General features: G+C 42.7%; 1 protein-coding gene across 1 annotated transcript in view; it reads left to right on the plus strand.

Annotated features, from left to right (window-relative positions):
• The window catches only part of fat2 (FAT atypical cadherin 2), a 91,788-nt gene that overhangs the window by 20,601 nt on the left and 50,160 nt on the right, over nt 1–21,027 (plus strand). Inside the window, exons 4-11 of the mRNA XM_070913111.1 lie at nt 2,793–2,851; nt 3,475–3,786; nt 4,563–4,770; nt 13,268–13,407; nt 14,213–14,275; nt 15,064–15,276; nt 15,938–16,148; nt 17,232–20,899. Of these exons, the coding sequence (XP_070769212.1) occupies nt 2,793–2,851; nt 3,475–3,786; nt 4,563–4,770; nt 13,268–13,407; nt 14,213–14,275; nt 15,064–15,276; nt 15,938–16,148; nt 17,232–20,899 (4,874 nt within the window). The remainder of the gene's footprint in view (nt 1–2,792; nt 2,852–3,474; nt 3,787–4,562; nt 4,771–13,267; nt 13,408–14,212; nt 14,276–15,063; nt 15,277–15,937; nt 16,149–17,231; nt 20,900–21,027) is intronic.

Consider the following 21,027-nt stretch of genomic DNA (forward strand, 5'->3'; position numbering starts at 1 on the left):
GATCTGTGTATTTAAGCAGTGAGAACGAACAGTGGAGGACAGAGTTTTGTATTGTACTTGGAGTTCTGCCCATTTTCACACCTGTGCTCACCTGGCCTTCCGCCTAACAGAACTGCTGAAACAGTGACACATGTGACTGTTTCAGCTGAACATGGGTATGTTGAAACTCCAGGAGCATGTTGCTGTCTGTCAGCAGCTGACTTTTTATTTTCCCATTTCTGTTGATAGATTTATTTCCCCTGAAATTTTATTTACTCAACTTCTTACAATAAATCCACCTCGCCCAGATATCCTTGTATTGTCCATTAACACACCCCCACACACAGTCACAGCTTCTAGAAACCCCTCCGTCTGGGTCGGGTTATGCTCGAACAGAACTAATTCAAACCCTGGCTTCTTTCTCACTATGAATATTTGGAATATCTACAGAGACAGCCCCCCCAATGAGGAGGTGATTTCCAAAGCTGTTCAACCATCCAACAAGCACTTCTGATGAAGCATAGAAACCGCTTAAGGCCCTCGAATGCTTCCAGTAAGTGCTTGTCAGGTCGTCTAACAGCATCTGAACCCCACTCCCCCCGACACCTTTCCAAAGTTGGAACTGGGACGCTGCACCTTGACACGTTTTTAACTTTCCAAAACCTACAATTAGACAGTCACGCCTTCTTCACACAGCAATTGGCCAGATGTGCAGACGTAAGAAAGAAGGCAGGATTTGAAGTTTTCTGTCACACAACTACTTCTGTGACTATTGGTCTGATCAACCAAGTGCAACAGCTCGAAAGATAGGAAGACGAGGCGGCTGAAGGTTGTACAGATGTCTGCTTTTGAGATGCTGTTGTTACTATAGAAGCAGATGTTCTGAGGAACGTCAGATTCTCATAAAACCCTGGTTAGGAGCAGGATCCATAATGATTTCACACCATCAATAAGCAGGGAGTTTCCATCTGCCTTTGGTGTGAAAGAGGATAAATATCTCTCTTATCCACACACTCCTCCACCTGACCCCTGTTATTGTGCTGCCAGCAGAATTAGCAGTCATCCCCTGCCAGTGTGTCTCTGGTGTTCCTATTAGAGCTAACAGCTGCCTTAAAACACCACACTTCATTTATTTAGATTTGATGAGATGGGGTCAAAAGCCCAACTGGGAAATTGACTCACGGCTGCAGAAAAAAGAGAAACGAAATGCATGCAAGTGGGGGCTTCAAACAAAAAGTGTCTAAATAAAGAATATGATAAATGATAATGTATTCATGAAACACAGATGTCATTGATTGAACAGAGTTTTGTTTCTCCAGTTTCATGTCCTCTGCAGATTTGAAGAGAATCCTTCTGTCTCCTTTTATGAGACCAAAATATATTTGTAAATATTATTGTTTGCCTGGTAATAACAGCTCATTCCCCATAAAAAGGCCATAAAAATCAATTTCAATGATAATTCCCCCACCAAAGAAGACAGCGTCAGGAGTCCTGCAGTTTACATTTCACTGTGCAGAGCAAGAGTTGAACACACAAAGAAAAGAAGCATAATGAGAACTTTTACATAATAATTATGTTTAATCATAATTGAGGTGTTGTTGAATTAGATTTTAACTTGACAAAAGTGTCCCAGTGGACTGCTCAGTGTCCCTGGCAGGTTACAGGTCCTGAAATGAGGACAAAGTTTAGGTTTCCCAACAGCTGCAGACAAACAGCTGTACAGCAGCCAGACGTGTCTGAATAACCTGCTGAGCTGCATACTTTATATGTTGTATCAAAAACAAGCTAACTGTGAGACAGAGATACAGACAGAAGCGCTGATTCACCAAACAGCCAGTCAGCCGTCATTGAGCCTGTGGTGTCTGGCATCGCTGGTTCTGGTCGGCCTGAATCAAATGCTCCTTCTGCTGAGTTCGACCGTCAGTGAGAGAGAGCGCTCTGATTGGCTGTTCAGCCTGGTGAATCAGTTTTTTTAACATATTCTGAATAATTTAACCTAATTTCTATCCTCAACCGTTGACAATGCCAGTGTTGTTCTCCATTCTCCAGCAAATACTGACCATAACCTTTTCAACAGATGTGGTGACATTATTTTATATGCTATTTTTTAAATGTTAATAAATTAAAGTTCATTCTTGCCTTTGGAAATATTAAGTGTGACAAAACGAAATCTTAACTCAAGGTCCATTTACTAGCTTTTTCCGGAGCCTTCGACCACATTTCATCTCCATGACAACAGCAAACTCCATCCGCTTAGGGAGGCAACGAGATGCTGCTTCTTTTTCCCCCAAACAAATGTGCTTTGATTATTAGCATTATTACATATTTATATTTTATTGTTATTATCAATAGTTGTTTGTTTATCACTTTTTGCATAATTTACGATGTTGTTGAAACACAAGGTGAAACAAAAATGTATGTGTGCTCCTCTGACATGCCTCATGCTGTACATACACATAAACAAACACACACAGATGTACTAGCAGCAACAGCAGAAACAACATCCATAAACCAAAATGTGTTTGCTCAGGTGCATTCAGCTCTGCTACTCCTCTGGGTGACACACACACACACACACACACACACACACACACACACACACACACACACACACACACACACACACACACACACACCTACAATAACAGAAGCAATAACACTTCTATCTGTCTGTGTTTGTTTGTTTGTTTATGTGTAATTAGCACTCTCACTTCCTGGGACTGAGACTCACACACACTCATGGCATTGATTCCCTGTGTGTGTGTGTGTGTGTGTGTGTGTGTGCGTGCGTGTGCGTGTGTGTGCGCTCGCAGGTGTTATCAGCACTCTATCAGCCTTGGATCGGGAGGATAAACCAGAACACACTATCGAGGTGAGACTCTTAAAAACATTTCTTTCTCCTTCCCTTCGGATTGATGCTGAAATGGGGAAAAACAACTCTCGCTGTTGTGTAGAGCGTCTGAGTTTCAGAGTATCAATGAATCCATAACTGTAGATGTTCTACAGGCTGTTAAAGGAAAACTCATACCTGTTTTACACACTGCTTTATGTACCACTTCTGTATCAACAACAAACGTGAGTTAAAACTAGTCGCTTACAGGCACTTATGGGAAAGATGTTTGGATATTTGATCTGTTTCAGTGGGGTCTAATAGAGGAGAGGATCAGGATTTAGCTTCAGAGTCAAAGGTGTTTTTCAAGCAGTCATTCGGGGAAAAATCCATCTGAGCAGAGGAAACACAGGGGCCAATTTCAGGAGATAGACCAGAATGCACTGCAGCTACAAGAAAGATGTGTGCAACGTTTCCTCTTTTGGAAAAGCAGCTGCCTTTTTTATTCTTACGATGATTCCAACATGATTTACTTCTTATTAAGTTGACTTCAGTTCTTTCATCACAAAATAGTCATATTTTCTTTCATTGCATACAAGTTTTCATCTATCTTTACAAGTGACATAATTATTACGATATTAACCTTCTTTCTTCTTAACTCTCAGGTGATCGTTTCAGATAATGGATCTCCATCTTTGCGCTCCACCGCCACCGTCATGATCCGAGTTCTAGATGCCAACGACAACCGACCGAAGTTCACCGAGAAGCTCTTCCACGTCAGGCTGCCTGAACAGCGCCACCAGGCAGGTAAACGGGAAGTCTGCAGGATGGTCGCCCGTGACGACGATGAGGGGTCCAACGCCGTGGTGACCTACAAGCTCCAAGACAACAAGGACGAGCGCTTTGAGATCGACTCGGTGACGGGTGTGGTGACATCGCACGGGGACTTCTGGCCTGGAAACTACAGTATCCTGACGGTAGGTGTTCAGAACTCCATTCAGAGTTCAGTCAGTTGATATTTTGCACTTTTGCTGCCAAATCTGAGCTGCCCACATGGAGTTGCGTGGCTCCAAAACAAAAACCGTGCAAGACAGGAGGTCTTTCAGCAAGAGTGATGATGAGTTTGTACTTCAACAGGCTTTAGGTAAATACTTTCTCTAAAGAGCTGTGCCTCATTTGCGCATCTCTGTGGGAGGTGTGGAGACTTTGAAGTCTTGACCGAGCCCACCAGCTCCGCTAAAAAGGCTAAATTACCCGTGCTTAATACCCTGAAAGGCACTTCACTAACACCTGCTCAGAAACCAATGAATGTTCTCAGTCCCTGTCATCACTCTGCATTGTGGAAGCCAGAGAGGTTAATCAGCAGCAGAGAAGCTCCGCAGGATTTCAGAAACCTCAAAAAACAATTTTTTTCTTCTTCCGTTGACACACAGAACAGTCATTAAGAGTTTGTTTCTCTTGACGTTTAGCACCTTTCCAGAAAGAAAGAAAACGTTGGCAGAATCCACCCGCACTGTAATCAACATCGAGGAAAATGTGATACAATAATAAATACATAAATGTGGGTGGACATTTTATTTTTCAGATAGCAGCGCTAACAGTCTGTCTTTATTTACTTTGAGGGATGTGATGTAGGCGGAGCCAGGCTGAGTGTAATTATTCCACAAGATCTCCATTATTGTCTTCCTGTACTTCTGTTTTTAGTAAAAACAACTCATTAAAATGTTAATTTAATTTATGTTTCATCTTCCAGATTAAAGCTACAGACCAGGGCAGCTCGCCGCGCTCGTCTACAGCGAGACTCGACATCGAGTGGATCGCACGCCCGCCGCTCTCTGCCGAGCCAATCACATTTGACGAGCCCCACTTCACCTTTGCTGTCATGGAAACGGAACCTGTCACTCACATGGTGGGCATCATCATGACGGAGATGCATCGGCTGAGGTGGTTCGATATCATAGGTGAGGGGAAATGAACACACACACACACACACACACACACACACACACACTCTGGCGATGAGATGAATATTGATCGGTTTGCTGTGCAGGTAAAGAAAACAGAATAAAGTTCAAGCTGGGTAATGATCTCTAAAAGAAGACAAATGATGGATAAAAAGAAACTATTTATATATATATATATATATATATATATATATATATATATATATATATATATATATATAATATTTGACAAGAAAGGCCAGAAAACACACAGAACACAGAAAGCACCTGAAATCAGAGCTCAGTGATCGCTGAGTAAAGACTTCTCATAGATCACAGAGAGTCTCTCCCTCTCTGCTTCTGTGTTTAAACTCCTGCAGTCGAGGCAAAAAGCACAACATATTAGGAAATGATATTCGTCTGACATTCGCCATGTTGCCACTTACACCAAAGTGCTGACTCGTCGAGCGCCGGCTCGCGCCGGAGAATACAAACAGGTTACAACCATCATCCATCCATATGAGCCTCCATATAAACAGGAGACAAGTTATTTTCTAAAGGTCAGCAAAGTCCTGCAGCAGTGAATGATACCGGAGCAGCGCAGGGCGGGGTTAAATATCTACTCTTACATATCATCAATCTGGGAGTGTCACTGTTTCCAAGACTTGCTTCGTGATGAAGTGCTCTGATTTATTTCTTTGATAAGATGATAAGATTTCCTAAATCAGCCTCTTAAACTTCTGTTATTTCCAAAAGTAGTTCAGTTTTCTCGTGTGACTTTCACCTGTTGGGTTTATACTGTATATTGAGGTGGAGAAAGTGATGAAGACTGCAGCCGTTTGGGCAGCAGTGAGAGTTTCCAGGGTAATAAAAGTGAGAACCACATCCCTGACTGAACCGCTTTTGTGGCTGCGTCTTGTATTTTTTTTGCTCCTGTTGGTGTAGAAGCCGGTGCTGTTATTCTTTGATCCTGAGGAACTTGGTGTTGATGTTTTAGATCAACTGAACATTTTCTGGTGCCAAACTCCACCAGCAGGGCGGGAACGATCTGACACACAGGACATCACTGCACCACAAACACCCAGACCTGCTGCACAACGTTTTATTCAACATAGCATATATCCTCCAACATGACAGGTGCCATGCTCGTGGTTATGTTTGGACCATCTCACTTTCTATTCATAATTGTGTTTTTTTTTTGTGTCTGTTGGCTAAATCTGCTGTTGCCTCCCTGTGTTGCCTGGGAGAATCAGGTCAGGGCTAAAAAAGCCAAGTCCTCCGGGCTGTGTACAGTGTCATCTGGCTAGCAATTTAACTATGGGAGGTTATCATTTTACCTTATTGTTAGAAACAACATGACTTTGGGTCTCCTGGTGGTTAAAAAACTCTCCTCATCCAGTATTTTTGCTCTCTAGGCAACACTCACATCCTGTCGCTGAAGCTGAAAAACACAAAAGAGACATTAAAGAACAAACATGGTGATGGCAGAAATGCAGAAAATGAGAGTGAATGTGGTGTGGAAATCTCTGAGGATGCACAAAGAGCTTTGAAGTGAAGCTGCATGTTTTGTGTTTGAAAGGTAACTGAGGTAACTTTGTGCCCATTGAAAAGAAAATCACAGACAGACCAAGCTTTTGACATGCCTTAGAGGGGGAATGTAGGGCTTAACAGAAGTGGGGTGTGACTGTTGGCTTTGACTGACCTCGTTCACCTTGGATGTCCAAGTACACCCTCACTTTCAGCTAATACTGTGTGCATGCACACACATGCACATGAGCCCACAAAGACGAAACTAAGGAAGGAAACAGTCAAAAGAATATCCAAGTCTTCACAGTTTTGGCATAATCCCCTCTTTGTTTGTTTATTATTTGTGTTATATATTAAGTTATGTATATAGTTGTGTGTTCATTTTATAAATCTATATAATACTTAATAACCAGTGAATTAATTGACGTTTCCTCAAAGGTGGAGAATTGATAAAAAAAATTAGATCTTAGGTCGATTTGTAGAGATTAGATACATCGAGTACTAAAATAAAAACGGTCTCAGTGTTGCTTATAAAACAGTATCTGTTGTTTGGACTCAGCGCCTGGACAGAAAAGATGGTGAGTGTTTTACACACTGATTGCTGAAATAATACAATCTTGCCACCGCAGAAGTGTTCCTAGAGTGATGGATGAATAGAGTGGAAAAGGGGGAGGAGGAGAGGAAGAAAAGGTCTCTGTGTCAGCGGCATCAGCAGGACGTTTTCTCTCTGTGAGGATATATCAGCAGCGTTCCTCCTCTCATCACCTGCCAGACCACCACAGGAGGGACGACTGGCCATTTCTCCTCTTCCTCCTCTCCTCTTCTTCTCATCCTCCTTTCGTCTTTTCCCTCCACTCCGGCTTCTCTCAGCCCCGATCTTTATGAGAAGGACTGTCACAGAGAGCTTTTATGAAAAATACCATTTTTAGTTGACGTGTGACTCCGGAGGTGTCGGTGTCTCGTTCCCTTTGAGCCTCCCAGGAAAACACATCAGGGTTTGCCAGGCTGTTTCCTGCCAAGCGGGGCAGCGTGTACAGAGAAAGACCGAGGCCCCTCCTGTTCACTTTGCCGTGCCAAGCTCGATCCGCGCCAGAACCCGGCAGAACACAACAGACACTGTGGATCCCTGAGGGGACATTCAGCCGTCTCAGAGCTGCTGACGCCGGATGTTACGTCTCGTGACACTCGTGTGTTAAGTTATGTCACGAAGCAGAGGAGTCCTGATCGAGTCCGGCCGCACGTTATCGCTCTAGCAACACACATCACGTAAAATATAGTCAAAAATAATTACAGCATGGAAAAACGAGCTTTCTCCAAGATCAGTTTCGTTGTATTTCATTTATGCCTGATCACACCAATAACTTCCTATTAGCCAGAAAGAAATCTGATGCATTTACTCTACACTTTTTCATATATATATATACATGTGTGTATACGTATACATATATACACACATATATACATTTTAATTTTTTTATCCAGGCAGAGCAATTTTGCAATAACCAAACACTGGTGACACATTTAATTTGAGTAGAAATCATCTAAATGAATCAAAAACTGAACTGTACAAGCTCCTAAATTCATCTTTCATTAATACCACAAAAGTCAAATTCTTGCATTCAAAAAGTATTACCTGTAAAAACTTCATGTGTATCAAAAGTAAAAGCAGTCAGTAATAGTGAATAATGCCTGCTTTATAGATCAATGGTTACTACATTCTTGTGAAAGCCATTTTATAATGTTGATGCTCGTCCAGGTGGTTTTAGGTCAGACTGTCAGTTGGCTATTTGAATCTTTAGCAATACATCATATTTTATGAGATTATCTTCATCTGCAAAGCAACCACAAGCTACAGCTTTACAAGAGTAAAGAGCACTGAATTATAGCAACGTAGAAGTATAAAGGCTGGAACTGAAATACTGAAGTACAAGTATAGAATTTGTACTCATATAGAGTAGTTGAGTAAATGTGTTGGGTTTCTTTCCACGTCTGTGTTGTTATTTATTCCCTGTGTGCAGCAGCTTTGACTGCTGTGTGTTCAATCAATCAGAGCTGAAGTGTGTGTTGTAGTGATGGATAATTGTGCAGTTTTTCTCCGTGTGTGGTCTGTGAACATAACTCAGTAATTGTCACTGATGACCTGTCGACTGTCAGCTCAGCCAGTCCTCTTCTTCTCTACTCTCTTCTGTTTGGATCTTTAATTGTTAGAAAAATGAGACTTCACCTGCCGTTTTTTACTTTGATGGTGACATGAAGAGATGGAAGACTAGCTGCTGTACTTCAGTTCTATTTTATTCTACTCTCCCCCCTCCCAGTCTGCTCCGCAGTCGAGTATCATTGACCCTCATCTCGGCGTAGGCAGATGAGGGAATGTTGTTATGTCACAGGACTCCTCTCCCATGCAGATATGATCATTGTATTTATCGCCCCGCTTTACCTTCCTCCTCTGCAGCAGCAGAACCCAGATGCCTATCAAGCCTCTCCGGCCGTGAGATAAGTCAGAGAGACAAATGAAGACTTCCATCGCTGTCAAAATAACTCAAACGCCTCCTGTGAATCTGCACAACAACAACACGCTGCGTTTAGAGCCAAGTGGAAACACAAAATCAGGGACAGGATATCAAAGAGCAGGCGAGGGCTGCGTCTCTGCTGTTTGTGGATGGATGCGGCTCCACCGGACTGTGATCTGTGATCTGTGTGCTGGAGCGGGTCCCAGCTGGGTGTGATGTGGTCGGGATGAGGGTCAGCACCTGCAGGTCCGAGGCCGTGGCCCTCTGCTAGAGGATGAGGTTTGTCCCCTGCAGGGGAGGGTTGAGCATCTGCTCTGAGTGGACGAGTTCAGGCTTCTTTGGGTCTGAATCCAGCAGGGTTCCCTGATAGTTTTAGATTGGAACACAATGAGAATGATAAACTACATACATGGAAAAAAAACTTTATTAAAGGATTACAACTTAAAGGAATAGTTCATTTCGGAAATACACTTAATTACCTTCTTTTCAAGAGTTAGAGGAGATGATCGATACCACTTTGATATCTGTCTGGAAACATACGGCTACAGCAGCAGCTGGTTAGCTTAGCTTAGCCTGAATGAAGACTGACTGAATTTGGATAAAGCCAGGCTAACTGTTTCCCTGTTTAATGTCCTTCACATGCTCTTATCTGGTCACACGTTTGATAGTTTTGTCTGAAGTCTAACTGCCTAAGATCAAGATAGAATTTGTGTTACGGTGATGTGAGATGTCTGAGGAAATACTATCTAGTGGACATTTGCTCTAACTTTTTAGTGATACATAGTCGAGACACTGAGTTTCATCTCATTTATTTATTTATTGATGAGGACCGCCAACGTTGCTGAAATGTTAGCCAGCTGGCTAATTTTCAACTGCAGTCGTTTGGCGAGATGTTTTGAAACCAGTGAGGTGATGGATTAAATTTACAGACAGAAGACAACAAGACGCCTTAAAGACAAGACAGCAACAAAATCAGTTTGTAAGTTTGTGCCCATTCCATGAAGTTTTACCATTTGCTGTACTTTTGTTGTAACTCTATTGCTCAGCAGGAGTGAAGAGAAAGAGAGTGAGAGAGAGTGAAAGAATCGATCGATTTTCATTTCTGACCCTCACCTGTTGTCAGAACCTCTGATTTGATCAGCAGTTGTATTCTTTGAGTCACTGCTCAGAGAAAATGATGTTCTCTCGGCAGGAAAGTTGCCTGAGTGTCTCTGTACAACATGCGGCGGCTCTCCTGAGCAGGTCAGGACCCGAAGGAGACCCAGAGGCAGACAAGTTGAGAAATTAAACCTCTTTGTATTATTGCCTTAAAGCAATTAGTGGAGGAAGCTGCAAGAGAAAAGGACATCTGTTTGGTGGTCATTTCAACTGCACCTCCTCAACGTGCCCTGAAGGCAACGTCTGCTGTCTGCAAAGTTTGAGGATCAAGAGAGCGAGTCAACAATGATATTCAACTCTGCATGTCTTGTTCAAAAGGACTGAGAATAATTCGGCCAAGTTCATTTGTATAGCCCCGTATGATATAATATGTCTAACTGGGTTTTACACAAAAGGTACTGCTCACCCTGAACTCTCTAAGAAAAGACAGCAAAATTCCTCAAAAGAACAGCAATAAAGTAATACTCCTGGCACCAAAGACTGTAGCGCTCATTATAACCTGCAAAACAAAGGTGAGAGCTAAATCAAACAACATGCTCTTTGTTTGTCCTGAGGGCAGAGCTAGAGGGTGGGCCATACCGTTATTCAATCCTGAACAAAGAAAATATTGATATTTTGATTTCTTGGTGCCCTGTAGATTTTGGTATTTGGTGGAAATTTGTCTTGATGGAGGGCTTGAGAAAAGGTAAATCATTACGATTTATCATCTGAGGACCATTGAAATGCACAGCAAATTAAAAATACTTTCCTCTGGAGAAAAGTGCAAAGCTACGTTCACAAAGCAAAGAGAACCTTCGCTGAGTAACATTGCTGGAGCCTTTGTTGAGTCTGTGTTTATTTGACCCAAAAAGCCAACGGACAATATTCACTCTCCTTTGAGCTCTGGTTTGGTTTCCACCATCTCCTGAGACAAATCTGTTTCTCTTTAGCAGCAAGACATTCCACCTTCTTCACTTTGCTAGTCTTTAACTCCGACTGTCTGCTGTTTGGTGTGAAGCCGAGTACAGTGACTTTATCACAGCTTGTTTACTGAAAACGACTTCCTGCTGCAGCTGGAAACAACAGAGTGAATGAGAGAAGAATTAATGCTACTTCACCTTGGCCTCCCTCCCTTCTGCTCTTCATGTGATTTCCACGTATGTGACGTATTAAGCGACATACAAGCAAGTACTGAAGGAGGATCAAGGGTGGCCTGGCCTAAATGGCCGGCTTGCCTTGTCATCGTGGCCCTGACCCATATAAACATCCAGAAGATGGATGGAAGAATGGATGAATAGATTAAATTCCTGCATAGATTTTTCCTTTGTATGACATTTGGCGTACACTTCCTTTCTCCCAGTACTGAGTATGAGTAAAAGATATTTTTTGCACGGCTGGCCCCGGAGGGAGTGGAACCTCCAACCTCGGCCAGGATATCATATCTTCCCGGAGATGATCAGTAAAGTGAAAAATTGCTTTTACAGTACATCTTCCCCTCTCTGTGCTGAGACGACAGCAGGCGATACGGGATGCTGCGTCTGATTCAGCCGTTTTTCTTCCATGAAAGGCTTCCTGGGTGCCGCTGTGTGTCTTACAGGAAGTCGATCCCAGGATTTAGAAATCTAAATCAGTTTAACAGACCTGTCAATGTGGCTGGTTAGCCTGCAGTATTTCAGCTCAGTCCTTATGGCATAACTGACAGAAATAGACCTCCGGATGACCCAATTATCCATCGATCAAGAACAAACGGAGGGAGTGTGCGGAGTGTGTATTTGTGGCTGTAAGGAGAGGGAAGAGGAAAACAGAACAAGAGGCAGAAAATTAGAGAAATGTTTTATTCCACGTTGACTTTTGACTTTCCATGAGTGCAGCCTCAACCATCACGTACAGTAATAGAAACATAGGTATACAGGTGTGTTTGTGTGTTTAGACCTTCGCAAGGTGGATATCTTCATGATAAACACCATCTGGCAGAGCAGGCATGAGGTTCACCTCTCTCACATGCATACACACAACCTGCTGAGAGAGAGAGAAGAAAAGCCACGAAGCAAGAAAAATGAACGGGTGCAGGACAAAGAGGGAAGAGAAGGAATCGGGGATGGAAAGAAAGAGAAGGAAGAGAGGATAAAGGGAAGCAGATGGCTAAAGTGAGTCAGTGTTTCTGCAGATTTAAAACACAGTATGTTTCAAAATGAGGTGATTTGTAACAAAGGAAAGAAGAAAGACAATGACGCATGCAGCCAGTAAATAATCAGATAAAACAGCATAAATAAAGGATAGAACAGAACTATGAGCACAGTGATGCATATGAAAAGGAAACACACTTTTGAACTGCAGTTTGAGTTTTATTGGCAGCAACAAGAACAGAGAAGCTTCTCAAAGCCGGACAACAACTCAGAGATCAGTTTTCAATTGAAGCTGTGTGGTTGACAGAAATGTGAACAAAAACCAATGAGTGGAGTGTTTGTCCAATCAGTTTGAAGAGTTTATGTTGATTTCTGATTTGATGAGACTTTTCCAAATATACACAAAACAAATCCCTACATCCCTACGCCATCTATCTCTATACAGAAACAGTCAAGGTGAAACATAAACTCAGAATGTTCTTTTAGACTCAGACAGACAGGTGGTAAGACAGATGTCAGACAGACAGTATTGTTGCTGTTGTGGAGGTCCGGGTGTCTCAGTTGGTTTCTCCGCTCTGTCTGTAAATAAGAGGCCATCAAAATGTCCTGCTGTGATGGATGGGTTCATATGAAGGAAAGAAAATCTATTTTTCTCTGTTTTCTCAGTATTTTTTGTTCTGTTTTAATTCAATCATCCTAACATTTTTACAAAACTCACATTTTCAAAAGTCTGTTTTTACAGTTACATGAGATGCTGCAGTGTCGAGCTTGAATACTTGCTGCACATTGGTTCATAATTTATGACATTTGCTGAACGACAGCACATAATTGGCAGTCTATAATAACAAACAGTTACATTTAGAACATGTGGTGATCCTAATGATTAAAACAATACCTCAAAGTTCCTTCAGAATAGGACGAGTGGTGAAGGAGTTTGGGACTTTCAAAGTTAGAAAGTGGATCATTAATTACAGCGCCCCCCACAGGGAAATCCCTACACTTCTTCAGATGCTGGAGGACGATGCCAAGATGCATCATTCCTGCAACCAGTCAAAATCAGAGCTGCAGAGTCTGACACATCATCTGAGATATTACATCTGACGGCTGGCCGCGGCCTGATTCATAACCCCACATACTGAAGCATCAACACCTGATGGAATAAACTTTCTCTCCCTCCGTCTGTCTGTGTCTCTCGCTCATCTGTCTCTCTCTCAGGTGGCGATGAGGAAAAGGACTTTGACATCCAGAGAAATACAGGAACCATCTCGATCGCCCGACGGCTCGATGCGGCTCGACGCTCCAACTACAACATGACGGTCCGGGTCACGGATGGCCACCACAACGCCACCACACAGGTTAGAAACATGAACCGGAAAAAGAAGACCTTCACAAAAACATGCCTCATATTTGCAAAAAGGAAAGGTAAACTGGTTTATCTGACCCAGGAAATAAGGAAAGGAAGGTCTGAAAATCCTTTATTTGAGGATTAAAACAAAAAAAAAGCAAAATATACCAAGCATTTCTTTTCCTCCGGGGATCAGGGAATCTTTAGTTCTGACTATTCTGGCTTTATAACCAAATACAGAATGAATTCACCTTGTTGTGCTCACACCTAACTAATTTGCATCAATTTATTCTTTAAGTTTCAGTATATTTACATAATAATAATATAATTAATAGGTCCTACTGGGCAGTTTTTTAGAAGTGAGAATCTAATCTGAAAAGAAAACATCAGAAAGTGCCCCTAAAACACCCCCACTGTTCTGGTTTCAAGATAAAAGTAACCAGAACCTCTGAACAAGGTACATACATACCTTTAGATTCATATATTATGATCCGAAGCTACGACAAAAAAAGCTAGAAAATAACTTTTACCACCAGTTGAGATCAAAGAAAACAAACTGTAGATGTGTCGGCGCCTTGAAGTCATCGTACAAATGAACCCACTGAGCTGCACCAGTAGCTTTAAACAACTTTATTTATGTCTTCATTTGAGTTTGAAAATCTCTGGTTTAGGATCTAATCTTAAATCCTGCAGGCAGCAGCGGCTCAGGTGCTGCATGTGAAGCAACTTTGAAGCGCTGCCTTCCATATTTGATGTTATTCATGCTGAGCATCCATTTTTTTTCAAACCCTGTGTATTCCATGTCCAAACTGCAGGCCTACATCCGTGTGCTGGACATGAATGAGCATCGGCCCGTCTTCCTGAAGCCACTGTACAAGGTGAGAGTCGAGGAAATCCAGTAGATTTGTGGTAGAGTCCACAGGTGAGTTATTACCGCAGTAATACCCAAAAGGATTCTTTACAGATGAGTATGGGCGTGTCAGAGATGCATCCAGGTGTGAAAAGCGAGAGTGGAGAGTACTGTCGGCCCCCTTGAATCTCAAGGATGCAAGTCCTTAAACATGTTTTCAAAGGGTTTTACTCACCAAAACTATGTAAGATTGTCATGAAAGACTATGGCTGTTTCCCCCAGCAGTTTGAGAAACAAACGTCTAAACAAAAAGAAAAAACATCTCAGTTTTTGGATACACATATTATGATTGGTTAAGTTTGACCACTTGATAGCCTACCCACCTACATGAGGTATATTATTATACAAGTTAGTTAAAGACATTTTAGACATACCACTTTAAATCTAACTTGTAGAGACATGTTGAGATTTTTTAAAAACCTCTGCTGGCATCCTTTACTGTGATTATCAGGACATCCAACAGACAGCACAAGGCTGCTGCGTCACTGTTGTTTTCTTAATCACAGTAATCAACGCCCTCTCTGGTCCTGTCTCTGGAATCATTGCTCTAACAGAACAATTTCTGGTCCTCAAAGTGTTTTCTGTCCTTAGACCACCTTTATGAATAAAGATATTGTTCAAATTGAAACCTCAAAGCCCAGAAATTCAGTTTCCTATCCATTTTTCAAACCCTTGTTTGTTGTTTCCTGCGCTTTCACTTTTTTTTATTACATTGAAGAATTCACCCATTTCCTCCTCTGCTCCGGTGTGTTTAAGGTGAGGGTTCCTGAGGACACCTCCCCTTGGAAGGACATCCTGCAGATCAGCGCACAGGACGCCGACGCCAACAGTAAACTGGTGTACTCCATCCACAGCAGCCTGCATCCAGACAGCAGCAAGTTCTTCCATCTGGACCCAAAGAGTGGAGTCCTGGTGATGACGGAGGAGCTGGACTACGAGAAGATCTCTGTTCATACGCTCATCGTTATGGTAATCGCACAGTAGAATACAGTAGAATAGAATCTGTAATGTTTGTTTATGACACATGACGTAGTGCAGAACAGTTCGTGCATTTTCACATTAGGTACGATTGATTTGTACCCCCCTCTCCACTCCCCCCTGGTCTGCTTTCACATTGTTTCGGGCCTGAGTACACTTGATCCACAATCTGTAGCAGTTGGTGGCAGTAACGCGCCATGACATTGTTTGCCAACCGCCATAACACACCAAGAAGAAGAAGGGTACACTTGCGTCATCAACTATGCATATTTGTTTATGTTGTCGCTCCAGTGTAGGCCCGGGTCCCTGATGTGAAAGCCCCCTTAGAGACAGGTTATGATTAAATAGACCCAAATACATCTCAGTTATCCACGTTATATTGAGTCGAAAATATAGACAAGAATGTTCAAACTAATAATACATGATAATAAACGTATTCTGTATAGCACCATTCATACAAGAAATGCAGCTCAAAGTGCTTCATTATTACATTTATCTGTAATTGTTTATTTTGATTTCTTTTGTTGTGTCTATTGTAACTGTAAAAGTACTTTGGTCATAATGCACCTTTAAGGAAAATAATAATAATTAAAATTTTGAAATTGTAAATGTGCAGATACCAATACTTTAACATCACTTTGCTCCTCCTCAGGTGCGTGACCAGGAGATCCCAGTGAAGAGGAACTTTGTGAAGGTTGTGGTTCATGTGGAGGACTGCAACGACCACTCACCAGCTTTCCTCAGCCCCCGCTACGAGGCCAGCATCTCCAACCTGGCCCCTACAGGCTCCGAAGTCATCCGGGTCAAGGCCCTGGACAAGGACATGGGCAGCAATGCCGACATCAGCTACTCTCTGCACTCAGGTGAGCAATAAAGGGCCCGTTTTTCATCTTTTATTTATGCTTGCTCCTTTTGAGCTTCATTCAGTTACACATATTCACGCTCTGGAGCTGCCACCATTTTCTAATGTTGACCGCCGGGAGCTGCCCTGTACAATCACAGCCTTCAGATGTCCACTACTTCAAGGATGGTTCAAGGGCACAATGATGATACCTGAGAGATGAAAGTGCTTCCCAGTTACCTTCTGTTTGGCATTTGAATTTAAACCTCCTGCTCTCAGTCCTCTTATTGTTTCTATCGTTTTATTACTTCTGTGCGTTTGCTTCTGGCATCACACATTACACTGAAACATCTTGACCTTCTGAGAGATTTATGGAACATCTGAGACCTACAACTTGTATTATCTTGCACTAGTGTACGATATGTCAAGGAGATATTGCTGATCATGTATGATCAAAGCGGTGGACTACATTATGCATGCTCAGTGTAGTTTTTACAGCAAAGAACATCTATCGTAACAACTAAAACCTCTCAGATTCAGACTTTTTTCCCCTAAAACTAGAGAAGAAAATCGGGTGAGATAAATGTAACTGTTTCCAGAGCTTTCTCTTGCTTATCACTGCAGTAGAATCTAGATATTGAAAACCAGTGAAATTATCTGAAACTATTATCAGATACATTTTATTTTACTTGTTGTAAAGGAATAGTTCAACATTTTCCCTTTCTTGCCGAGAGTTAGATGAGATGATCAATGCCAATACCTAAATAACAGAGCACATCTTGTTTGTTTAATTCAGACAAAAACTGATGTGTAAAAACTACAAGTTACAGTTCCTTTTTAAGAAAATAACACTTAGATAAGTAGTAGATAAATGGCCAAGTAGATAAATGGCCTGTAAAATGGTTTATAATAATAACAAAGATGTTGTTATTATTAAAACTATGTAATCTAATGCAAACCTATAAAACAGAGAAATAAAATTAAGTGGTGGACTCCCGCACACTGTCTGTACAAAAGAAAAGCATTAAAGAAGCATTTCAGTTATAGACCTTCAAGTCTAGGACATGATCATTTGTGTAACACAGTATTTCCTTTTTCCCTGCAGGGAATATCGACAACATCTTCTACATAGATCCAGAGCTGGGCTCCATCAGTGTGTCCAAACCTTTGGACCTTCAGCCTCAGGATCAGTTCCACTTGACTGTAAAGGCCACTGACCAGGGCTTCCCTCAGCGTAGTGACCTCTGCTCTGTCCACATCCACATCCGCATCTCCGACCAAACCCCACCTACCTTCCCCTCGGAAGAATACCTAACTGAGATCAGTGAATTGAGCACACTTGGATCGCCAGTGGTCACCATAACAGCTTCCAGCCCTTCTGCAGTGCATTATGGGATAGAAAGTGGTAACTCAAATGGAACATTTAATATAAACCCCTACACTGGGTTGATTTCAGTCCTAAAGCACCTTGATTTTGAGAACTGTGCCTCCTACAAGCTCAAAGTTACAGCTTCCACCACGGCTGGAGCCTCATCCAAGACACTCGTTTACATCTACGTGATTGACGAGAATGACAATGCTCCTGTTTTTCAACAGAGGGAGTACCTTGGGCAAATAAGCGAGTCAGCTCACATCAACAGCATGATTATGGGAGAAAGAAACACCCCTCTGGTCATCCAGGCTTCAGATGCAGACAGAGATTCAAATTCTCTGCTGGTGTATCAGATCCTCGAACCGGAGGCCCTGAATGTTTTCAAGATAGACTCAAGTATGGGCACCATCTCTTTAATTTCACCAGTTGACTTTGAAGCCAAGGCCGAGTATCACTTCACCGTGCAGGTTAAGGACTCAGGGGAGCCATCGCTGTATGCAGCAGAGCCTGCCAAGGTCACTGTTCGCGTCCTGGACCTGAATGACTGCCCACCACAATTCACCACTCCAGTGTATGAGCCATCCATCATCTTCCCAGCTGTCAGAGATACAGAGGTTGTGCGCGTCATGGCCCATGACGCCGACTCTGCAGTCTCATACAGCATCACCGAGGGCAATCTTCACAATGCCTTTTCGATTCACCCCAATACTGGAGTCATCACCGTGAGCGATGTGTCTGAATTCAGGCCTTTTTACCAACTGCTTGTTAAAGCCTCTGACGGCCTCTACAAAGACTCAGCTACCGTCAAAGTAAACGTAACAAACCTAACAGCCACCGATCTTGGATTTGAGCAGAAAGTGTATTCAGCAAGCGTTACAGAAAACCTAAAGACAGTCAAAACTTTGGCGGCACTCAAAACAACAGGCTGTTATTTAAATGAGCCTCTTTTATATTCTGTGGTAAACTCAGTGGGAAAGTTTGCAATTTCACAGACATCAGGTGTTCTTGAAACAACAGGTATCCCTTTTGACCGAGAGGAACAAGATGTTTATGACGTAGTAGTGAAGGTACAAGACATGAGAACACCGCCTAGGACAGCTACGACACAGGTCAAGGTTTTTATAGATGATGTCAATGACAACTCTCCACAGTTTCTAAACTTGCCTTTTTCAATGATGATCTCTGAATCCTCTGAACCAGGAGATGTTTTGTATCAAGCAACTGCCATTGACAGAGATCTGGGAGAGAATGGATCCATCATGTACTCACTGGAGGAGGACTATGACCTGTTCAGAATAGATCCTGACGTTGGCGATGTATCCCTTCAAAGGCCTCTTGACTTTGAAGCTCTGAACAAGTATGTGTTGACAGTCTTGGCTGTAGATGAGGGTGAGCCCAGTCACACCACAATGGCACAGCTCAGTATTCAAGTGAGGAATCAAACAAACCCAGTTTTTCAGACTCTTCTGTATCCGCTTAAAGTCCCTGAAAATGTTCCCCCATTCACCACCATCTTACACGTCCAGGCCCGAAATCCAGAGGGCTATCGGCTCATCTACAACCTTGAAGAGGAAAATGCCTCAAAACACTTTCACATTGATTTCAAAACTGGTGTGTTGACTGTCACAAACCCTCTAGACTACGAGAGCCAAACCATGCATGTGTTGACAGTTCGAGCTACTGACTCTGTTACTGGAGCTTTCTCAGAGGCCTCCATTGAAATAGAAGTAGAGGATGTGAACGATAATGCGCCAGTTTTCTCAAAGCTTACATACTCTGTTAACATTGCTGAGGGGCTCCCAATCGGCACCTCTGTGATACAACTGTCTGCCTCTGACAGGGACTCTGGCAGAAATAAAGACCTTACCTTCCAGGTGGTGAAAACAGAGAGGAACGAAACTGATTTCTTTGAGGTGGACCCTCATAGTGGTTTGATTGTCACAAAACAGTTGCTGGACCATGAAAATACAAAACACTTTAATTTGAAAATCAAAGCCACTGACAATGGCACTGTTCCTCTTAGTAGTGAAGCCTATATCTTCATAAATATCACAGATGTCAATGACAATCCACCAGACTTTGTCAGGTCCCAATATGAAGCCACACTGGATGAGATGGCAAAGTGTGGCCACATAGTCATCAAAATCCAAGCTTCAGATCCTGACACCGGGGACCTGAATAACCTCAAGTACAAAATCCTCTCAGGGAACGAAGGCCGGTACTTCAACATCAACGAATCCTCAGGAATCATCTCCTTTTCTAATGTCTGTAAGAGGAATCTGGATCCTTACTATAACCTGACAGTGGCGGTGTCTGACGGAGTGTTTCAGAAAACAGCACCAGTCAATATTGACATGATGAACAGCAACAGGCACAGTCCGTACTTCAAGCAGAGCATCTACGAAGCAGAGCTGGCTGAAAATGCAGAGGCAGGAACTCGTGTTATCCGACTAGCGGCCATTGACCCTGACGATGGGCCATATGGCAGTGTTGACTACACCATCATAAACAAACTTGCGGATGAGAAATTTGCCATCGACAATGGTGGGCAGATTGTTACGACACAACCACTGGACAGGGAGAACCCCGCCCAGAGAGTCATCGCTATCAAAGTGATGGCAAAAGATGGCGGCGGAAAAGTGGCCTTTTGCACGGTCAAGATTATTCTCACAGATGAGAATGACAACGTTCCTCAGTTCAAAGCGTCAGAATACCAGGTTTCAATTCAGTCAACTGTAAATAAAGGCTCTCCTGTCATTCAGATCATGGCTTATGATGCAGATGATGGCAAAAATGCAGATGTCACCTACACAGTAGATGAAGCCGAAGAGGTGACCGAAGACATTATCGAGATCAACCCTTTCACTGGAGTTGTGAGTGTCAAAGATAGTCTTGTTGGCATGGAGAACAAGATCTTCAACTTCAAAGTCAAAGCTCGCGATGGCAGTCTTCCTTTCTATAACTCCACTGTCCCCGTTCAGGTCAAAGTGGTTCCTCCTGAGGTTCCTCTTCCGAAGTTCTCAGAGCCTCTCTACACCTTCTCAGCTGCAGAGGACATCCCCATAGGGACAGAGCTAGGCTCTGTGAGGGCGGACTCCGACATGCCCCTTATTTACAGCCTGGTGAACGGGAACACTGTGGAAAGCAACAAAGACAAAGTGTTCAGTTTGGACAAAGAAAGCGGAACTTTGCTGTTGCAGAAGACCATCGATCATGAAAGGACAAAATGGTATCAGATAGATGTGATCGCTCAGGGGAGCCACAACGGGACCAATGTTGCATCACTGGTGTCGATCAGCATCCAGGTCCAAGATGTGAACGATAACCAGCCGGTGTTTGATGCAAACCCATACAGGGCCTTCCTGGCTGAGAACATGCCTGCTGGAACCACTGTTATTCAGGTGAGGTCAAGTTGTTGAAAAAAACTATATATTCACTATTATTAAAACAACACTTTACAGTAAAATCCAATATCAACACTTATTCTGTCCATTTAGATAACTCAAAAGGAGCTATACATCATTTTTAT

The sequence above is a fragment of the Enoplosus armatus genome, chromosome 10 (assembly GCF_043641665.1).
Source record: "Enoplosus armatus isolate fEnoArm2 chromosome 10, fEnoArm2.hap1, whole genome shotgun sequence".
Classification (NCBI taxonomy): Eukaryota; Metazoa; Chordata; class Actinopteri; order Centrarchiformes; family Enoplosidae; genus Enoplosus; species Enoplosus armatus.